General features: G+C 37.9%; 1 protein-coding gene across 1 annotated transcript in view; it reads left to right on the forward strand.

The window, feature by feature from the left end:
* Nucleotides 1–785: 785 nt before the first annotated feature.
* Nucleotides 786–23,541, forward strand: part of CENPF (centromere protein F) — a gene marked incomplete at both ends in the record, with an annotated part of 56,771 nt that continues 34,015 nt past the window's right edge. The window contains 8 exons of the mRNA XM_079697392.1: nt 786–947; nt 1,939–2,135; nt 8,098–8,219; nt 8,639–8,730; nt 10,741–11,032; nt 12,157–12,359; nt 20,653–20,778; nt 21,727–21,855. Of these exons, the coding sequence (XP_079553518.1) occupies nt 786–947; nt 1,939–2,135; nt 8,098–8,219; nt 8,639–8,730; nt 10,741–11,032; nt 12,157–12,359; nt 20,653–20,778; nt 21,727–21,855 (1,323 nt within the window). The remainder of the gene's footprint in view (nt 948–1,938; nt 2,136–8,097; nt 8,220–8,638; nt 8,731–10,740; nt 11,033–12,156; nt 12,360–20,652; nt 20,779–21,726; nt 21,856–23,541) is intronic.

A 23,541-nucleotide genomic window follows, 5' to 3' on the forward strand; every position in this document is an offset into this window, starting at 1 on the left:
AAGGCACAGAGGTGTTAAATAACATGCCCAAGGTCACACCACACATCTTGTAGGTTGCTGAGCAGGGATTTGAATCACTAAGGCTATATACCTGATTCCTGGTCAGGGTCTGTCTGGAGAATGACTTTACTGCATTTTGCAGTGATTCTAGTGCTAGTATGGCATTCACCCTTTGTTCATGCATGCTTTGACTCAACAAATGATAACCTCTTGGGAGGAAAAGGAGGTACCTGTGCCATGAGAGACGCTGATGGGGAGATATGACCAGATTATGATGGTTGTCCTCAGGGAAGGCTTCCTGGAGGAAGAGGGACAGAGTATGAGTGGGAATTAATGACATGAAGAGAGGAAAGAGGAGCATTTGCAAAGTAACTTATCATGCGTTTTATTTGTCCTGTAAGACCTATTTCACCAGAAACCTTATAGCAAAATATTCATGTCTTGTACAATGAAAACAAACTGAGTGGTAGAAAGCAGGTAGCCATATAAGAGTCAAAAATGAGATATAAGAAAACCAGAAAACAAGGGGAAGCCAAACAAGCATATTGTGTACTATTGACACTTCACAGTCAGTTATTGGTAGTCGCCTTGCAGAGGGTGGAGAAGATGGATGTTATACTTTGTTATCTTTTGAAACATGAAGTTTTGAACCTTGATTCTTAGAGGTGGTTATGTAGATTAGTTAGTCTCTGAGACTGTAAGTTTCTTTTTACTATAGTAAGACCAACAGGCTGCTTATTCTTTTCAGTTTGTTTATAAATGTTTGAATAATAAAGGAGAGCAAAATGAGCTGGGCTTTGGAAGAATGGAAGGAAGGCCTGCCTACAAGAGCTCTTCAGAAAATTCAAGAGCTTGAAGGACAGCTCGACAAACTGAAGAAAGAAAGGCAGCAAAGGCAGTTTCAACTTGAAACCCTGGAGGCTGCGTTGCAGAAACAAAAACAGAAGGTATCACTGAAATGCTGGTATTTAAAACTGTTCTCTCATTATTTGGATGAATGGTTTTGTCTTGGTCTTTTCAATTTAGAGAAAAATGATTTTGCTATCTTCAGGTGGTAATCCCCCCTCCTCTCCTTTATTGAGCCTTTTTTTTTTTTTTTTTGGCCACACCGAGTGGCATGTGGGATCTTAGTTCATCGACCAGGGATGGGACCGCGCTCCCTGCAGTGGAAGCTCAAGCGCTTAACCGCTGGACCACAGGGGAAGTCCCCTCCCCTACTGAGTCATTTTTATTTTAATTACCTCATTTTCTCCGTTCTTTGTTTTCAATTCTGCTTACCTGCTAAGGTGTAGGGCTGCTGAGTTCCATTTTCACTTCTGTTTAGGACCAAGAATTGGGCACTGCTTTTGCATTATGCACCAACATGGCCGAAAATCTCTGGCTCCAAATCTGGGATCAATATTAGAGCACTTTGCAGTCCAAATAGATATCGCTTTCTGAGAGTGAGCTTTTCACCTTGGTATTCCCACCTCTCTCCAGGACTAGTAAATGGAAACTTAAATAGTACTTCTTTCGTACCTTTGCATTAGCCAACCCATAGTAATACAATTACTGCTCCTAAAATGTTTTTGCTAGTGGGAGAATTTTTCAGTTTCTTACAGTAACTGGCTTTAGCAGCTGAACTTGAAAATGAATAGCTAAGGGAGGGTTTATAAGATTTATTTTTGATTTTTTAATTCTCGAAAGCATATTAAAGCCTCTCTTTCTAGGATGGGTTTGTGTAGCCCTAACCAAAGACTGTAATACATGACTTTGCAAAACTTTTCTATCAGTAGGCTTCAAAGTGAGATCATCTAAAATTTCAGTGTACATCAAGCACTGACTTCTGGATTTTTACAACCATATCTCAGAAAATTAGTCATCAGTGTTAGATTAACAGATAATATTTGGTAAATTCGTGAGTACGAGACCTAGTTCCTTTTGAATAATCTGCATTAGGTTGAGAATGAAAAAACTGAGGGTGCAAACCTGAAAAGGGAGAACCAAAGCTTGATGGAAATATGTGAAAATCTGGAGAAGACTAAGCAGAAGATTTCTCATGAACTTCAAGTCAAGGAGTCACAAGTGAATTTCCAAGAAGGACAACTGAACTCAAGCAAAAAGCAAATAGAAAAACTGGAACAGGAACTTAAAAGGTAACTTTTTTGGGAATGGTATTTATTATAGATGTCTTTGTATATATTCATTAGATGCAGCTATCTTTTCCTTTTATGGTATAATTATTACACATTGCAATTTTTTCTTTCCAGTGGAATGAACAATGATTTGAGGAAGATTAATTCTTTTCTTATATGCTTCAGTCCTATTGTTGCATGGCTCAGTACTATACAAATTCATTAAATGGTTGCTAGCTTATTCATTTACTTATTCAGTATATGTTTATTAAGCTGCTTCATGTGCCAGGCACTGTGTTTGTTACTAGGGTATGCGATTATAAATAATACCAAAACTATCAACAGTGGTTACTGAAAAGATGGAGGGAAGTTAAAACATGGCTCATATATATATATATATATATATATATTTTTTTTTTTTTTCGGTACGCGGGCCTCTCACTGTTGTGGCCTCTCCCGTTGCGGAGCACAGGCTCCAGACACGCAGCCTCACGGCCATGGCTCACGGGCCTAGCCACTCCGTGGCATGTGGGATCTTCCCGGACCGGGGCACAAACCCACGTCCCTGCATCGGCAGGCGGACTCTCAACCACTGTGCCACCAGGGAAGCCCAGCATGGCTTATATTGATGGCTTCTGTTTTCTCTGCGTGGAAAAGCTGTTGTAGAGAACGAGAGAACTAGGGAACTTAAAAAGGACTGAGGAGCACTGAGGGCTCAGTTGAGATTGGAGGCCAGGAATTTATAGTGGGACCAATCTATAGCATTTAATGTTTTTTTTTTTTCCTTTCTTTAGCATATAAATGCTGAGAAGGTATACAGGAGGATCGATTTAGGGTTTTTGGGCGAGGGTGATGGGATAGAAGACAGTGGAATAATTGAGGATATTGGAAGAGAGTGATGGAAGTTGGGTGCCATGGAATCTCAGCTGGAGAGGAGGGAAGTGAAGTCTAGAAGACTTTCTTACTGAGATCCCCATCCGAGAGACCCATCTTCCATCTTAAGCATTACATAATCAATTCACCAATATCAATTCCATATTTAGGCAATAAAAAAAGGTGCTTATTACTACTTTTCCATTAAAAAAAATCCCCCAAACAACTAGAGGCATTATTCAAAATAAATTTAATGGGACTTGAGTACTGCTAGCTTATAAATGGAATCTTCTTGTTCTAGTAGTGGAATTTTGTCAAAATAACAAGGAGTGATAAACACTAAAAGCAAAAAAGACTTTAGCAAATTGCCCTATTGTTAATTCCATGAATATACACCCAGAAATTTTAAGAAAAAATTTTGTTTTGAAATAACTTTAGACTTCCAGAAACAATTGTTAACGTCTTACATAACCAGAGTACAATGACCAAATCAGAAATAAACATTAATAATTCAATACTATTAACTGAACTACAGACTTTATTGGAATTTCACTCATTTTTCCAGTAATGGACTTTTTCTGTTCCAGGATCTGATCCAGGATTCCACATTGCATTTAGTTGATGTTTTCTTACTTTTTTTCTTTTTTTTTTAGTATTTATTTATTTAGTTGGCTGCGCCGGGTCTTAGCTACTTTTTTTTCTAAGCTCTGATGGTTTCTTGTCTTTTGTGACCTTGATATTTTTAAAGAGCACTTGTCTCCTTTATTGTAGAATAGTCCTCAATTTGGGTTCGTCTGCTGTTTTTCAACAATGGCAGAATTGACATTGTGGACTGGATTATTCTTTGTTTTGGAAGGCTGCCCTGTGCATTGTAGGATACTTAAAATTCCTGGCCTCTACCCACTAGATGCCAGTAGCACCTACACCACCTCCAAATTTTGACAGTCAAAAATGTTGCCAGGCATTGCCAAATGTCCTGTGGGAGGGCAAATTCATCCTGGATGGAGAATCACTGGGTCAGATTGAGGTTATGAATTTTCGGTAAGAATACCACAGAGGTAGTGACACACCTTTATAGTGACGTGTATAGTAGTGACATGCATCATATCAGAGTGTACATGATTTAATTTGACTTTTAAACCAATCGCTTGTTAGGGTGTTTATCTGGGTTTCTGCATTATAAAGTTACTATTTTTCTATTTGTAATTGATAAATATTTTGATGCCAAGAATTTTTTTTCCTGGCATAGCTGCAATAATCTTAATTCTACCTACAAAGGAAACATACTTTTGAAAGTTAAAACGTTTAAAAATTACAGTTTGCCCTCCATATCCATGAGTTCTGCATCCACAGATTCAACCAACCAAGGGTAAAAAATATTTGAAAAAAAATTCCAGAGAGTTCCAAAAGCAAAACTTAAGTTTGCTGCATGCAGGCAACTATTTACATAGCATATACATTGTATTAGGTATTATAAGTAACCTAGAGATGATTTAAAGTACACAGGAGGATATACATAGGTTATATGTAAATACTACCTATGTGATTTTATATGAGAGTTGAGCATTTGCACATTTTAGTATTCAAGGGGGTCCTAGAACCAATCTTCTGCAGGTACCAAGGGACAACTATATGCTTGTCTTTTGGTGAAGCTGATAATTTAAGTGCACAGAGATCTTTTTCTAATTTTGTTTCCTATCCATGTGGGAAGGTGGCTATCTATAATTTGCAATGTTAGAATGATAAATAAATTTCTGTCTTGCTGAGTTCTTTGTTTTCCTAAACTCTATCCTGGTCTGTGTTGTTCATCACTGTATTCCTAGCACCTGGCAATTGTAGGTCCTCAAATATTTGTTGAATGAATGACTGAAAGAGAGGCATTTGTTTTGGAAAGCAGGTGCTCGGGAAGTAGGAAGCTCACTTCAGTATGCTAGAATAATTATTTCTTTGAAAAGAACATTTTGGCTGCCAATGTTAGAAATATTGGTTTTAATAATTTAATTTATTAATTGGTTTTAATAATTTAATTTAATTTAGACAGAAATGTTAGTTTTTTTTGTTTGTTTGTTTTTTTGCGGTATGCGGGCCCCTCACTGTTGTGGCCTCTCCCGTTGTGGAGCACAGGCTCCGGACGCGCAGGCTCAGCAGCCATGGTTCACCGGCTCAGCCGCTCCGCGGCATGTGGGATCCTCCCGGACCGGGGCACGAACCCATGTCCCCTGCATCGGCAGGCGGACTCTCAACCACTGCGCCACCAGGGAAGCCCGAAATGTTAGTATTTTTAACATTTGAGGAAAAGATGCTTTTGTATACATTTCCCTATTTCACTGAAAAGTGCCATTTGGTAGCAATGCCTGCAGATATAAAGTTCACAGTTGTACCTGACATGTAACAACAGTTAAATGTTAGCATTAATATTATCATTATTATCAGTTGTTAGTTATTATCATCATCATCATGGGATTAGGATACCCTCATAGCACATTTAGTTTAAAAATATTTTTATTATCTATGATGTTGATAGATATAGATGTTTATAAAAGTTTACAAACTGTATAAACTTTAGACTGTAAAAACTATTGAGTATACTCTTCTATAGTATAAAAATTGTTAAGGGTATAAGACCTATAGATTACAATAACTATTGAATATATTTTTAATTAATTAATTAATTTAATATTTTTGGCAGTGTTGGGTCTTTGTTGCAGTGTGCAGGCTTCTCATTATCGTGGCTTCTCTTTTTGCAGAGCACGAGCTCTAGGCACGCAGACTTCAGTAGTTGTGGCTCACAGGCTCTAGAGCACAGGCTCAGTAGTTGTGGCGCACAGGCTTAGTTGCTCTGCAGCGTGTGTGATCTTCCCAGGCCAGGGCTCGAAGCCGTGTTCCCTGTATTGGCAGGCGGATTCTTAACCACTGCACCACCAGGGAAGCCCTGAGTATACTTTTAAAATTTTCACTGGTAACCTTCAGGTACAGGGCAGGAACTTATTTTTTCCATCAATGGCCACTGATTTCAGGTACATCTTGAACGAGTTAGGTTGAGCATTTGAAATGTTGGTCAAAAACTGGTGAATAATAGACACAGAACACAGACTGGTTGTTGTCAGGGACTGGGGGAAGATGGCACTGGGGAGAAATTCCTTAATGGTTAAAGAGCTTTACTATGGAATGATAGAAATGGCTTGTAAGTAGATAGAGATGGTGGTTGTACAACACTGTGAGTGTAATTAATGCCACTGCATTGTTCATGTAATCTGGTTAATTTCATGTTATGAGAATTTCACCTCAACAAATTATTTTTTAAAACAAAACAAAATGAACAAACAAAAACAAACAAATAAAAACTGGTGCATATTAGCAATCTCATATAGTTAAATTAAACCTAGGAGAAAACAGCTTACTTTAGTGCTTTTTTTTTGTTTTGGTGGTGGTGGTTTGTGTTTTTTCTCTCCCTAGGAGACAGGAGATACAAAAGTTTATAAAAATAATAGGGTATACTTTTACTTAATATTTAAAATTAATAAACTTTTTTTTTTTTTTTAAACTGAAAAGTTGTGAATTTGAGAGGGCAAAGAAACATCAGTTTTGCAAAGTTCTTCAAAATTCATCTCTGGAGCTACCAACCTTTTTACACCTTTGGAATTCTATAGACCTGCAGTGTCCAATATGGTAGCCACTGGTTACATGCGGCTGTTGAACACTTGAAATGTGGCTAGTGTCAATTGAGGTGTGCTGGAAGGACACAACCCAGTCCAAATTCTGAAGATTTAGTACAAAAACATGTAAAATATCTTATTAATGATTTTTGCAATGATTATAAGTTGAAATTACAATATGGAAAATATTGAGTTAAATATTAAGATTAAATTCATTTATTTCTTGTTACTTTTTTCATGCTAATAGAACATTTCTGTTGGAGGGCTCTTACCTGTTGTAAATTCGAATGTGACAGTTTGATTTGCTGAGTAGCCATTTTCAGCTCATACATTGCTTCTTCCTTCCCGGATTGAATTTGGAGCAGGCAGAGCTAGGGCACTGAGGCACTTTCTTCACTACTTTCTTCACTCCCTGCTTTGAGTACTGTGTCCTTGGCAAAGAGAATGGTGCACATCATTAGCCATTCTACTAGGGTGTTCATTTTATTTCTTGTGTTAAGTTAAAATCAGAGACACTGAAGACTTGCAAGAATTGAGTCCTCTCAGGTTTGCTTCTGAAGGGTGTTACAACTGAAATGGTAGGGATACTCTGTACACATATACAATACAGTCGGCCCTCGTATCCACAAGTTCTGCACCCACAGATATGGAGGGCTGAGTGTACAACTGCTGTTTTATTTATTTATTTTTTTATTAGTTTCTGCTTTATAACAAAGTGAATCAGTCATACATATACATCTGTTCCCACATCCCTTCCCTCCTGCATCTCCCTCCCAACTGCTGTTTTATATAAGGGACTTGAGCATCCCTAGATTTTGTTATCTGCATGTGTCCTGGGACCAACAACCCACAGATCCCAAGGACGTCTGTATATATATAGCTCACTTTCTCTAGTTCTTTGGATCTGTTTCCTGCCAGTATCTTTTCTAGATGCATTACGTTAACTTGATTTTTTAATATGTATTTTAAAAATATCACAAAAGACATGATATGTATATCAAATCTCTGTTTTTATAATGACAATATTATAAGTAATGCCATCCGGTTTTATGATTTGAGCCCATGCTCCAGTTTCCTCCTGTGTTTCTGAAATTCTGGTTTTTTGTAGCACTGTGTCTTTCTTTGGCCTAGAATATAAAATTTGATTGGAATGTGTCCCAACCCTCCCAACTCTTCTTTGCTACTGTGGTGGTTATTACAGATCTTCATTATCATCTTTATCACATTGTAATTACTGGTCTGTATTTCTGTTTTCCTAACTAGACTGAGTTCCTTTGAAGACAAAGGACTGTCTCATAAATTAGTTCTTATTAAACATCTGTTGAATAAATGAAGTGGTAAGAATTCTTAGAGGGTTGGTTTTTTGTAAGTTTATCGCTTTCTGAGAATGTATGGTGTTGGTATTCTACAGCTGTTGCTCTGATTTGCCGTCCTCTCGGGTCATTTTCTCACAGGTGTAAATCTGAACTTGAAAGAAGCCAACAAGCTGCACAGTCTGCAGATGTCTCTATGAGTCCATGCATTACACCACAAAAAATTTTTGCAACTCCACTCACACCAAGCCAGTATTATAGTGGTAAGGATTTTTTCCCTTTGTATAAATAGCTCTTTTATTGAGACTTTAATTCTGCCAAAGAAATGAATTCATTCAACTTTGAATTCAACTTCTAATTTTAGCATTAAAAAAAAAAAGCAGCCATTAGTTACATATACATTTGTGTATCTGTTGAACTATGTTGAGCCATCAGTAAGCCTTTAAACTTTTCACTTTATCCTTCTATGGTATTTTCAAACATAATTCAGTTTTGGAATATTTAAAATGCCTATGTTTCCATGTATTTTGATATTTGAGTAATTTGATCAGTATCCGTTGCCTTAACCAAAATGTTCTTTCTATCTGATGTACTAAGATACTCATTTCTAGACGATCTATCATAATGATTCTTTGCAGAATCAGTGATCGAAGTAAAACTGTATCTCAATGTCTTTGTTTAGGTTCCAAATATGAAGATCTAAAAGAAAAATATAATAAAGAAGTTGAAGAACGGAAAAGATTAGAGGCAGAGGTGAAAACCTTGAAGGCAAAGGTAAATTAATTATGGGCCTTTTAATAGAGTATGCAGTTGAAGAAGTACTTTGATATAGAATGCAACAAGGATAGAGAAAAATCTGCTTTACATAGGGCTGACACATTTTTCTTACACTGAGAAAATTAAGTTCCTGGCTCATTGGTTATGGTATTTTTAAATTTAAAAATAGGTAAGAGTGGAGTAAAATAAGATTGGGGAGATGACTTTAACCCTAAATATTAAATGTTCACCGAATTCCATGGAAACTGTGGTAATGTAATTATTTCTCTGTTAAGATCTAATGATAAAGAACAAGTTTGAAGAGGGTGGGACCAGAGTCATAACTGACACTCACTAGCTTTGGAACCTGGAGGCGATTGCTTCCTGTTCAGGCCTTCTGATGGAATGTGGTGATTGCTAGCAGGGACATGAGGTTTGGAGGTCATTATTAATGAACTGTTTATTTCAGGTGAGAATGTTATCAACATAATCTCCCCAGTTCTTTTAAATAAGTTGCTGGCAAGTGTTTTAAATTACATTTTGATGGGGTAAAAAAGGCAGAGAGAGGTGGGTGAAAAGATTTGTTTAACATCAATAAAATAAACAAAATGCGTATTTTGGAAACCCCAGCTTTTAGTTTCAGGACTGACCCTGAAAATACCTGGCGTCTATAGAATATACCTTTCCCATTTCTGTGCACATGATGTTATTTATTTTTTTAAAAATTCCAGTTTGGCACTTAATGGCACAATTCCACTAAACATATGAACTTGGTGAGATGGCACAACTTAGCAAACAGTTTAAGGCTGAATTTATACGTAGATGCCTTAAATACTGAGGATCAAAAAAATACCTGTTAGAGCTTTAACAGTTTTAATTCTTTTTACGCCTTTAACCCTTGTTTTGATATCACCAGGGTTTTGATATGTAGCAAAGGCATTACTTACAAGATGAATAAAATTAAACAATAATTCTCTGGTCTGACTTGGAAATATGTGCTTTGTTATCCAGTTCAGTCATTGGTATCAATTCTGGCCCTGACATCTGTTCCCAGAGTTATTTTGTGGAGGACTGTGAGTCTCCAGAAGCATTAAACCTTTCCCTGTGGCAAGAAAAGCCCTTGCTATCAAAAATTTAACTCAGCTTCTGTAGCCACACCTTGATAGTTGTCAGAATGCAGGCAGAGAGAAGAACAAAAAGAATTCAAAACAGCAGAAAATCCACAAATGTGTATTATATAATACAAAATACCTCATACGACATTTTTGGGGGGAGAGTGTTATGGCGGAACGTGAGATTCTTGAAAGAGTTCTTTAGGTTAGTATTGAACTTTGAGTCCCTGTGTGCAAAGCTACAGAGGGGGGTGACCAAGGACAGGCAAAGGAAGGCAAAGGTGACCAAGGATGGGCAAACTCACATGTGTTTTTATGAAGTATATGAGGGATGCAGAATAAATACAAAAACTGAGCCTATTTAAAATAGATTGAGCCTCAGATGGTACTGGTTTCACCCTTCAGTGCTAAGTCTGACCATTAGAACATTTCCTCACTGGTTATTGGGACTCAGTGGTTCCCTTGACTTGATGAATGTTCTTTCTTGGTACACAGTGGAAGTGCTACCTTCTTGGCATGGCTTTATGTTCTATTTGAAAATAAGTACGTAGTCTTTTTTTTTTTTTTATTGCAGTATCGCTGATTTCCAATGTTGTACTAGTTTCAGGTGTATATAGCAAGGTGATTCAGTTATATACGTATTATATATACATATATATTTTTTCATATTCTTTTCCATTATAAGTTATTACAAGACATTGAATATAGTCCCCTGTGTGTAAGACCTTGTTGTTTATCTATATTATATGTAGTAGTTTGTATCTGCTAATCCCAAACTCCTCATTTACCCGCCCTCCCACCCCCACTGCTTTCCCCTTTGGTAACCATAAGTTTGCTTTTTTATGTCTGTGAGTCTAGTACATAGTCTTAAATATTTTGACTTCTAAAGGGCTCTAAAGAGTTTCTGTTTTTACAGAAAGCGAGCCAGGCTACTCCCCAAAGCACCATGAATCACCGGGACATTGCCCGACATCAGGCTTCATCATCTGTGTTCTCATGGCAACAAGAAAAGACCCCAAGTCGTCTTTCATCTAATGCTCTAAAAACTCCGATTAGGAGAGATTTCTCTGCATCTAATTTTTCTGGGGAACAAGAAGTGACTCTGAGTAGATCAACTTTGCAAACAGGGAATAGAGATGCTAATAGCAGTTTCTGTGATAATTCTAGCAATTCTCATCTTTTGGATCAATTAAAAGCCCAGAATCAAGGTAACTTCTTGAGCTAAATTAAATTTTCCTGAGATAATTTCAGAAGTCTAGAAATTTCTAGACATTTTTAGCCCTAGAAAGTGCTGATGTGTTTTGTTAGACCCATCAGTGATCAACATCCCAGCCTGGTGATTTGAAATACTGTCTCTGGGATAATGAGAAAAGATATCACCATTTGGAAAGGCACCTTTATTTGTACTATAAAGCTGATGCCATGAAGACTTGAAAAGTAGGGTGAGTGGCTTTGACTTTCCAGAGCGGGGCAAGTAGGTGGGTTACAGTTGACACTCCCCACGGCTCTCCCCTGGCTCCTTTTGTGGCCCATGAAACAAGCCAGTTTTGGCCAGAAGTGTGGCATGTGTCTGTAGGACAGCTTTGCTGTGTGCTGCCAGGTTGTGTGTATGGGAGAAACCTGTAACCTTGGCTGCTGCACCACACTGCTGCTGACAGCCAAGGGTGCCAGGTGGTGTTTTGGAATCTAGTCTGCAGGCTATGATAATTTCCAGTGCTATGATAGATTGAAAATCACCATCTGTGTGCACTGGTGAGACCTGTCACATGGCCAGTGCCATTGGAACCAATATTGTGTATATGTGGGGAAAAAAATGAAAAAAACATTGTTGTTAATTTTGGCAATAGAGGAGGTTCACACTGTTGCTCTTTACTGGAGGACAAGCTACTAGAGAATATGGGAGGGTGAATTTTTCACTGCTTAGCACTCATTTGCATTGATATGGGCACAAAAAAAATTAGTTCGTGGGTGTATAAAACCAAGTGGTAATTTTAGTGCAGGGTGTTATATGTGGTACCCTTTTTGCAGTCTCGATAAGATACTATTCACGATTTTAGAAAAACATTTCCGACCCCCCAAGTTTCTCTGTGAAAACTTACGAAAATTTGTTTCTCCTGCTTTCTGTAGGGTTTTTGAATACAAATAACAATAAAGACTAAACATTGAAATTAAATCCAAATAAAGTAGCTTCTTTGTTTAGTGTGAATTGATTTATGTTTGACTCACCAAAGATTTCAGAACAGAGTAACATTGATACATTCTGAGTTTAGTTGTAAATGTCTTTGTGAAAAATATATGTTAATTGAAGTGTGGGTTTTGTTTGTGATTTAAGAGCTAAGGAGCAAGATTAGTGAGTTGGAACTACGTCTGCAAGGACAAGAAAGAGAAATGAAAGGCCAAGTGAATAAGCTTCAAGAACTCCAACTCCAAGTGGATAAAGCAAAAGCGGAATTAAACGAAAAAGAGAAAGTTTTGAACAAAAGCAGGGATGAACTGGTGAGAACAACTGCACAGTATGACCAGGCATCAACCAAGGTACTTGACTTTTCATGAGTTATTGATAAATCTCCATTTTTTTCATATAATTCTTTGGAAAGAGTACTCTGCACTTAGACTTGTGAAATAAATATTAGTAATGAACCTTATTATATACTAGGCAGTATTGATGCAGTTGAACAGTAAGATCTTTTAGAGTTGGGTAGATCTGGGGTCAAATCCGGACTGTATATTTTCCCAGCCAAGGGACCTGGGCAAGTCACTGATCTCTTTTATATCTCAGAGGGTGGTGAAGAATAAAGATTATGTATGTACAGCGCCTGGCAGGTGCCTAATATATAAAAGAGGCACTTAAAGTCATGGAGCTTTAAAAGAGGTTTAGGACATATGATAGAATTGAATAGACCTACTCCTGGGATCCAGTGTATACACTCCTACCATTTACTCTAAGGCTCTAATTAAGGCCAAGCTTCGCAGCCTGTTATTTGGGGGTTGTCTTTGTTGTTGTTGTTGCTTTGCCCCCAACCTACCTCTCTAGTCTTTTCTTCTCTTTTTTCTATTATTCATTCATTCACTGGCTCATTTGACAAATATTTATTGACCATCTACTGTATGTCAGCCACTGTTCTAGACCTGGGGATGCAGCAGTGAGTAAATAGACAAAAAGAATGGCCCTTGTGGAGCTTCATCATAATGGGGGACGTAACGTAGATGTACCAGTCACGTAGATAGTGTGCTATATGGAGAAAAGTGTAGAGCAAGATGAATTATCTTCTAGGACCAACTGCAGTTATTTGGTGTTTCTTGAACCTAATCTTTGTCTGGGTCAGTGTTCTGCCCACGTTTGCCTTTCTGCTTGGCGTACCCGCCTCTTGGAATACTTTTGACGTGCTCCTCATCCCGTGAGCTCCTTCTCTCATTTCTTAGTGTGGTGAGGTCTTTCCTCCATCCCCATTATGACCCTTTTATTGTCGTTATTTATGTTCTAGCTCTTGTAGTTCCCACACTTGGCTAATTGTCAGAATCACTGAGAACTCTGCAGAATTAATCTTCTTAGACTCACGTCTGAAGTGGGCCTATGGAATTTACCTTTAATAAAATCTCTAATTAAAAACCACTGTAGTAGGTAGACCTGTATCTTCTATTTGCTTCCTGGGAACAGGCTCTTTCTGTCTTTCTTTTTTTTCAAATTAATCCTTTTTATTTTAAGATAATTATAGATTCATGTAGTTGTATAAAATAATAGCTTGTTAATATGATGGGTTACAATGATTGCTTTTCAGATATTTGAATGTCTTTCATCCTTGGAATAGACCATACTTGGTCATGGTGTATAATTCATTTTATATATTTCTGAATTTTATTTGCTAATAATTTGTTAAGGATTCTCGTGTCTATATTTGTGAGGGATGTTGTTCAGCTGTTTTCTCTTTTTGTACTGTCTTTGTCTGGTATTTGTATCAGAGGTAATACTAGCTTCATAAAATGCATTGGGAAGCATTCCCTTCTCTTCTCGGAAGAGATTGTGCAGAATTGGTGTTATTTCATCTTTATACATTTGGTAGAATTCTCCATGAAACTATCTGGGCCTGGAGATTTCTTTTTTGGGAGATTTAAAATTATAAATTCAATTTTAAAAATACTTACGCAGCTATTAAAATTATTTATTTCTCATTGGATGAGTTGGATTAGTTTGTGATTTTAGAGGAAATTTCATCTAAATTGTCAAATTTGTGCATGTGGAGTTCAGAGTATTTCCTTATTCTTTTGATGTCTGTAGGTCAGGTTTATTCCCTGTTCGTTTCTCATATTTGTGTCTTCTCTATTTTTCTCTTTGTCAGTATTGCTAGGAATTTGACAGTTTTGTTGCTCTTTTATTGATCTTACCAAAGAGTCAGCTCTTTAATTCATTGATTTTTCTCTATTTCCTGTTTTCAATTTCACTGATTTTTTTTTTTTCCTCTCTGTTATTTCCTTCTGCTTGCTTTAGGTTTATTTTGCTCTTCTTTTTCTAGGTTGTTGAGGTGGGGAGCTTAGGTTACTGACTTGAGACTTCTTCTTTTCTAATGCAGACATTTAATGCTATAAATTTCCCTCTCAGTACTGCTGTAACTGTGCTCTGAAAATTTTGATATATTGTATTTTTTTTAATAATTTTTTAAAAAAATTATTTATTTTTGGCTGCGTTGGGTCTTCGTTGCTGTGCACAGGCTTTCTCTAGTTGCAGGGAGCAGGGGCTACTCTTCGTTGTAGTGCGTGGGCTTCTCATTGTGGTGGCTTCTCTTGTTGCGGAGCACAGGCTCTAGGCGCATGGGATTCAGTAGTTGTGGCACATGGGCTCAGTAGTTGTGGCTCATGGGTTCTAGAGCACAAGCTTAGTAGTTGTGGTGCGTGGGCTTAGTTGTTCCGCGGCATGTGGGATCTTCCCAGACCAGGGCTTGAACCCGTGTCTCCTGCATTGGCAGGTGGATTCTTAACCACTGCACCACCAGGGAAGTCCCTGATATATTGTATTTTAATTTTTATTCTTTAATGTACTAAAAAAATTTTTTTTCCTTGAAACTTCCTCTTTGGCTCATTGATTATTCAGAAATACCTTGTTTAGTTTCCAAGTGTTTGGAGCTTTTTCTCTTTTTGTTATTGATTTCTAGTTTGATTCCACTGTGTTCAGAGAATATACTTTATGATTTCAGGTCTTTTAAATTTGTGGGGGTTTGTTTTATGGCCTAGTATATGGTCTATCTTGGTATATGTTTCATAGGCACTTGGAAAAAAATGTATATTCTGTTGTTGGATGGAATGTTCTAAAAGTGTCACTAGCATCTGTTGGTTAATGTTCTTTGTTAAATTCCTCTGTATCTTTGCTGATTTCTTGTCTAGTTGCTCTAGCAATTGTTGAGAGAGGGATATTGAAGTCTCCCATAATTGTTGATTTGTCTATTTCTCCTTTCTGTTCTATCAGTTTCTGCTTCACTTATTTTGCAGTTCTGTAGTTTGGTCCATACACATTTAGGATTGCTATGTCTTCTTGGCAGATTGACCCTTATCATTATGCAATATCCCTCAGTGTCTCTGTTAATTTTTTTTATTCCGAAGTCTACTTTATCTGGTAGTAATATAGCCACTCTAGCTTTCCTTTGGTTTATGTTTCATGATGTATTTCTTTCTGTCTTTTTACTTTCAGCCTATCTATGCTATTAAATTAAAAAGTATGGGCTAACTATAAATTAAAAAATAGGCCTAATGTGAGTTTTGTGTGGACAGCGTATAGTTGGGTCATATTTTTTAATTCACTCTTTTAAAACACTATTCCCTTTTAGAAACACTATCTGTCTTTTAATTAGTATATTTAGATCACTGATATTCAATGTAATTATTGATATGTCATGGCTTAAGTCTTCCATCTTATTTTTTGTTTTTTATTTCTCTCATTTTTCATTCCTCTGTTTCATTTTTCCTGCCTTCCTGTAGGTTACTTGAACATTTTTTAGAATTCCCTTTTGAATTATCGATAGTGTTTCTGAGTGTATTTCTTGGTAGAGCTTTTATAATGATTGTTCTAGATAATGTATATATACATACAATTTATCACAGTTTATTGGTGTTATCATTCTATCAACACTAATAAATTATCGAAAATTTACTTCTCTTTTTGTCCTTATACCCTCTCACATTTATAGTATAATTTTCTTCAGTGTTTTCTCTACATACATTTAGAACCACATCAGACAGTGTTATAATTTTTGCTTTACTTGTCAAACATAATTTAGAAAACTGAAGAAGAGGTGGAAAGCCTATTGTATATATGTTTATTGTTCATTAACTTATTGTTCCTTCCTTCATGATTCCTTCCATATTTCCTTCTTTCATTATTTCCTTTCTGTTTAGAGAACATCCTTTAACCATTCTTTTAGTGTAGTTACAAATCCTCTAAATTTTCTTTAGTCTGGGAATGTTTTGATTTCCTCTTCATTCTTGGAAGATATTTCTGCAGGGTATAGGATTCTAAAGGTTAACAGTTTTTTTCTTTCAGCACTGTCTTGTTTTTCCTTGGGCCCCAAAGTCTCTTGTTAATCTTCTTTCTTCTCTTTTTTCAGAGCTTTTTTATGTTTGTTTTAATGTAATGTGCAAGGTTTTGGATTATCCTTGGTGGGAGGTATAGGGAAATGTTCATCTCTTCCATCTACCTGGAAGTGGTAGGCCAGGTTCATTTTTAGAATTCTTCTAGTGCAGTGCTTTGCACAGAGAAATTCTTGATAACTATGGCTTAGATGTATGAAGGAACATGACCTCCCTCGATCCATATATTTATTCTCTTTGTGCAATCTGGGTTTGTAATTTGGTTTTCTAAGTTAGAAAGACTTGGATTCAAACCCTGCCTCTACTACATCCCAATTGTGTTGCTATGGAGCTATTTAATTAACTTCTGAACTTCAGTGTCCTAATCAATAAAATGGTGTTAATAATAATGCCTTTGTCATAGGATTGCTGTAAAGTTTGTGATAATTTTTTTAAAATATTTATTTATTTATTTATTTTCCTTGTTTTTTCTGGCTGCATCGGATGTTAGTTGCAGCACACGGGATCTTTGTTGAGGCATGTGGGTTCTTTTCGTTACGGCGTGTGGTCTGCTTGGGTTTCTCTCTCGTTGTGGTGCACAGGCTTCTCTCTAGTTGTGGTGTGCGGGTTTTCTCTCTCTAGTTGTGGCGTGTGGGCTCCAGGGCATGTGGGCTCTTTAGTTTGCGGCACGTGGGCTTCTCTTTGAGGTACGCAAGCTCAATAGTTGTGGCACGTGGGCTTAGTTGCCCCACGGCATGTGGGATCTTAGTTCCCCGACCAGGGATTGAACCTGCATCCCCTGCATTGGAAGGCAGATTCTTTACCACTGGACCACCAGGGAAGTCTCTGTGATAATTTTTATAAAGGTTTTAGCATATAGTGCCTGGCACATGGTGAACTTATAATAATAGTTGTTATTATTATATCAATAAAGTTCCTTGTCAGTTTAGCTCATTTTCAGTTGCATTTCTGCCAAGTCACGCCTTCTCATATAGGAGAATTATACTTATCCTTTTACATTTTGTCTTGTTGGTTTTGGTGTGACAAGGTCACCAAATCCTTGCACTGACTAGCATATTTGATGAAGTCTCTTCTTACCAGATCATGAATTAGAATTTTTGACTAGGACAGTGCTGAGAATATAGTTCTGGCTTTCTTTCTATTGGAGACTTCCCTCCAGGTTCTTAAGACTCATTCGTTCAATGCTTTTTGTATTCCATTTTTTTCCTGTAAACTACAAACGCACCTAACTGAAAATTCAGTCCACCTTTCTCCATCTTGTTTCTAAAGATAATACGACCTTGTCCAATATGTTGCTGAAATCAGGTTATGCTTTGTTTATGCTATTCCCTGATGTACCATTAGAACTACCTATTAAATAAAATGGAGCTAATTTGGCCAAAATCAATACCACGTGCTTTAGTGAACATACGCTGTTTCTCGTATGCTTCTTTTCCAAGTATTTACAAACCGTGTGGGATGCAAGGTTTGAACTCATGTAGAAACAGAGTGCTGGGGCTGGCAGCAAAGCTAGACTTCAGCACCCATATTTTACAGCTAAAAACTCATTGGCCCAGAGCACTGAGTCTCCAGGGTCATATGCTGTATATTTTTAAAGGACTTGAGCTCTGGACCCTTTTTTAGAGTATTATGGAACATTCATGACACCTAGTGGCCAGGTACTTGCACATGGATTGTGTATCATAAATATCAGCATAAAAAATAATCTAAATAAAATATAAATTACTCCTAAAGGCTCTTTTTTAAGCTACTGTTTCTAATAAGAACGAATTGATTGATTCTGAGATCCTATAGTGGAATATGTTGCAGTTTGAGGGAGTGCCAGCAGAGGGTGCCAAGGGTTCATTCATCTACTCTGCCATGCATGTTTTTTCCCCCCTGAAAATTGGCAGAATTTTATTTTATTTTATTTTTTACATTTACTTATTTATTTGGTTGTGATGGGTCTTAGTTGTGGCAGGTGGGCTCCTTAGTTGCGGCTCAGGGGCTCCTTAGTTGTGGTTCACCAGCTCCTTAGTTGTGGCACGCAGGCTCCTTAGTTGTGGCATGTGAACTCTTAGTTGCGGCATGCATGTGGGATTTAGTTCCCTGACCAGGGATTGAACCTGGGCGCCCTGCATTGGGAGCACAGAGTCTTAACCACTGTGCTAGTGGGGAAGTCCCTGTCAAAATTTTAGACCATCATTTAGGCAATGATTTTTGTCTGAGTTGTTTACTGCTATATCCCCAGTGCCTAGCATGGTGCTAGACATATTTGTTGAGTTCATATTTATTATTATTAGAAATAATTTCTTTCATACTTTTCCTTAGGGATTTAAAAATTCAAGAACAATAAGGTTAATGACAAAGGTGTCTTAATGTTCAAAGCAGTGGATTAATTTGAACTACTGCTCAATATTTTAATTTTTGAATCTGGTATTTTAAAGTTATGATATTTGCAAAATCAGACCAGCTTTATCCGTTCATTTTTGGTTAGTTAATAGCTGGTGTCTGGTCTTCCAGGAAAGTCTTACATAATGTTTTCTTTTCCTCTGAATTCTCTGTTAAATTTCTAATAGTTCTTATGTTCTAAATGGAACTATAATGAGTCTCAGAGAAATACATTAGTGGAGAGATTTGCCAAATTGGGGCACATTTCTTTTGGAACAGGAATTCTCCCCCACTAATGTGAGTTGTTCTTATTCTTTCCTGGGAAGTTAGAGTTGCTTTGTAGGGCAGTTCAAGGATTTGAACACCACAGGGAAGCATCAGAGGAATGGGTTTTAACACTTGAAGATTTAATTTTAGAAGAGCATCCTAAATTTTGATGTAGTTCATGTTTTAAAAATTATTTTAGAGATAACTGGCTATGCATAAAAAAGAATGAAATAATGCCATTTGCAGCCACATAGATGGACCTAGAGCTTATCATACTAAGTGAAGTAAGTCAGACAGTGAAAGACAAATATCACCTGATATCACTTATATGTGGAATCTAAAAAATGATACAAATGAACCTGCTTACAAAACAGAAACAGACTCACAGACATAGAAAACAAATTTATGGTTACTAAAGGGGAGAGTGGGAGGAGGGATAAATTGGGAATTTGGGATTAACAGATATACACTACTATATATAAAATAGGTAAACAGTAAGGATCTACTAAGGCACAGGGAACTATATTCAATATCTTGTAATAACCTATAATGGAAAAGAATCTGAAAAAGAACATATATGTATGTGTGTGTAACTGAATCACTTTGCTGTACACCTGAAACTAACACAACATTGTAAATCAACTATACTTCAATTAAAAAAAAAGATAACTGGCTATGTAAAAAGGCAAATGCATGTTCTTCGTGTTGCCTTTGGCAGCTTGGTTAAAACCCATTGTGATATTCTTTGGAGTGCTGTGAACCTCCAGACATTTAAAATGGCATATTGGGAGCATTGTGGAAAGATGCATATTAATATTTAAGTTTCCCACAAAATCTGTTGTGCTTGAAAAACACTATCATATGAGGATAATGGGTACCCTCTGGTTATTTTATAGCCTCTAAATTACACAGGTCAACATCACTGCATTTTAACCTCTCATTCCCGTGCAACAAAACATTAGGTGAGGGCTTCCCTGGTGGCGCAGTGGTTGAGAATCTGCCTGCTAATGCAGGGGACACGGGTTCGAGCCCTGGTCTGGGAGGATCCCACATGCCGCGGAGCAACTAGGCCTGTGAGCCACAAGTACTGAGCCTGCGCGTCTGGAGCCTGTGCTCCGCAACAAGAGAGGCCGCGATAGTGAGAGGCCCGCGCACTGCGATGAAGAGTGGCCCCCGCTTGCCACAGCTAGAGAAAGCCCTCGCAGAGAAACAAAGACCCAACATAGCAAAAATAAATAAATTAATTAATAAACTCCTACCCCCAACATCTTCTAAAAAAGAACAAAAAAAACCCCCCAAAAATTAGGTGAATCATTATTCAGACATACTGATTTCTTTTTTCATGGTGCAAGTTACGAAGTATTTATTTAAATGGTCTAATGCTTTACATCCTTGCTAATATTTCCCAAATATAAATTTTATGTGTGCTAAAATAATTGTAGTGGTTTTGGTACTTGACTAATTGTTTTAAACCCAACTTTTTATGGAATAAAAATGTCAAAACACTATGTTAAACTTGAACCAGATCATGGGACTAATTTTTCTAAAATTCAAAATGTTTGCTTCTTTCCAAGAATAATTTTGTTTTGTACTGAGTGTCTTAATTTGTTGTTAGTGTATTGCTTTGGAACAAAAACTGAAAAAATTGACTGAAGATTTGAGTTGTCAGCGTCAAAATGCAGAAAGTGCCAGATGTTCTCTGGAACAGAAAATCAAGGAAAAAGAAAAAGAGTTCCAAGAGGTAAGGTAAATGGATTCATGAGGAGTTTTTCCAGAAGGCTCTTGTTGGCATTTCCTAGTTTGATCATTTGAAAAGAGGAGTGTCTGTTGTTATTTGGGATGTTCCACTAGAGGGGAAATGCTTTGTGTGGAAAAGGCACTATATTTTCCTTCACACTTTTCCATCTTTTAGTTTTTGACTGGAGAAGGGACTTAGAATGTTCTTTTTTATCCACATTTTCTGATTTGTTTGAAATTTGACACCAAGTAGGAAAGGATTGTATTTCCTATTTCAAACACTCTGTGTTGTAAAGGAAATTGTATTACATTCACCAGGTGTTTTTAAAGGCTGTGAGTTGGCAAATACATTAGAAAGGTAATTGATGGGGAGGGGAAAGAAGTTGGCAGACAAATTAGGGCTGAAGATGCCCTTGCATAAGGCTTGGTATCAGTTTCAGGTGAGTTAGCCTTGAAATGGGTCTATAGTCTTTCAATGAGAGTGACTGGAAATGTTAACCTTGTGTCCCTGTGTGATTATCCAAGTTAATTGGTGGCATTTCCTTCCTGTCATTCTCAATGGTCAGTGGCATAAGCTATTTGACATTTTAAACTCCATTGTTGAGTGTGTTGATTTCTCAGCCGAGTTGTGACTGGCTACAGCTCGGCTCTACTCTTTTGCCCCTGGATACTTCAGAACAGAGGTGATTCATTTAAGTCAGGGATGAGGCGGGAACAGGCCAGTTTCCATGTGTTCTCCTGGCAGACTCCTTCCTCTTCCGCTCAGAGACCCGGATCTGATGCCTGGGACCCGTGCTAAGGCTGCCTATATCAATCATCAGGTAGTCGCAGACAGGCTCCCATAATCTTCTGCTCTTACAGAAGAGCATTGCCTGGAGGAAGACTGGGTCTCGCCCTAGGATCTCCCTTGTTAACCAACATCAGTCTGATGCATTTGTCTTTTGCTTTTTAGGAGCTCTCCCGTCAACAGCGTTCCTTCCAAACCCTGGATCAAGAGTTCACTCAGATGAAAGCCAAGCTCACCCAGGAGCTACAGCAAGCCAAGAACGTGCACAACATCCTCCAGGCTGAACTGGATAAAGTAGGGTGCTAACTGATTTCTCCCCCATCCTTAACCTCCCCACCCCCTTTTTAATACATGTCATTTCTATACCACAGCAGACATATGATACCTTTAAAGAAAGAAAAAAAAAAAAGCTCTATCCTCACTTTCCTTACTTATCAAAGTGGAGAGCAAACTGAACCTTTCTGGGTCTGGGTTTTCTTATTTAGAGAAGGAGGGCAGTGAGTGAGGATCTCAGATCTGAAGGTCTGCGGGCGTCTCTGATATTCCAGTGGTTCTTGGTCATGCCACCAGCTGGGAGCTATCCCAAGTATTTATGCTTCCAAATAGTCAAAGCACTGAAAATTATAATTATTTAACACTCCCTGCACAAATGATCTCATCTGCTTTTATGGCTTTCTGTGTCATCCATGTGATGATGACACCCATGTTTATATCTCCAGCCTAGACGTCTGGTCTGAATTTCAGACTTGAGGGTGTGCATCTGATATTTCCAGTCACACATGTAATAGGCATCTCACACTTGAAACATGTTATTAATGGAACTCCAACTTTTTTCAGACTTGTTCTTTGCCGAGTCTTCCTTGTCCCAGTGAATAGCAATTCCATTCTTCACATCGCTCAGGCTAAAACCTCAATGTCATCTTCAACTCCTCTTTTCCTCTCAACACCTCAAAGTAATCCATTAAAATTCTGCTGGCTCTACCTTTATTTATTCACACACACACACACACACACACACACACGTGTGTGTGTGCATGTGTATTTGTGTATATCTGTGCATATGTATATTTGCATGCATGTGTATATTATATGAATAGTATAAACTTTTGTGTGTTAGAACACAAAATCTATATAGAACAAATGTACAACAATAAATTACTATAAGGCATGCCTCTCTTGTGACCATTATATATGTCAGAGGATAGAGTCTTGTTGGCTACCCCAGAAACCTTTCATGTGCCACATACCTCCATGCTAAGAATAAACCTGACTTCTCTGTCTGTCTTTATGTTTTATACTGGATCTGACTGTGTTCACCATCTCCAGCTCTATATGTGGTCTAACACACATCATCTCTCACCTGGGTTTCTGTACCAGCATCCTAACTGGTCTCCCTGCTTCCACCCTTCCTCCTCACAGTGTGTTTTCAGTCAGCAGCCAGAGTGAGTCTTTTCAAGTGTAGGTCAGATCATGTCACTCCTCTGCTCAGAAGTCTGCAGTTACTCCCCATTTCTCAGAGTAAGAGTCAGGTCCTTCCAAATGTGTGCAGGAGCCTAGGTGGCCTTCCTACCACCTTACCCGCTCACCCCATCTCCCACTCTCCCCTTGCTTACCTGTCCACGTGGCCTCCTTGCCATGGGGGGACACACCCAGCAAGTGGCAGCTTTGGGGTTTGCTCTTGGGGTGCTCTGTCCCCAGACAGATCTGTAGGGTGTGAGCCTTCACTCTGTGAAGCCTTGCTGCTCCAGTGTCACCTTATGAATGACATCTTCCCGTGGTCACTACATAGACCCTTGCCCTCAAATACTTTCTGTTTCTTTACCTTGCTTTACTTTTCTCCATAAGGTCTATCACCTGACATATAATAGAGTTATTTGTTTATTTAAATATTATCTTCTGGGGCTTCCCTGGTGGTGCAGTGGTTAAGAATCCGCCTGCCAATACAGGGGACACGGGTTCGAGCCCTGGTCCGGGGAAGAT

This window comes from Hyperoodon ampullatus (genome assembly GCF_949752795.1).
Source record: "Hyperoodon ampullatus genome assembly, chromosome: 2".
NCBI lineage: Eukaryota > Metazoa > Chordata > Mammalia > Artiodactyla > Ziphiidae > Hyperoodon > Hyperoodon ampullatus.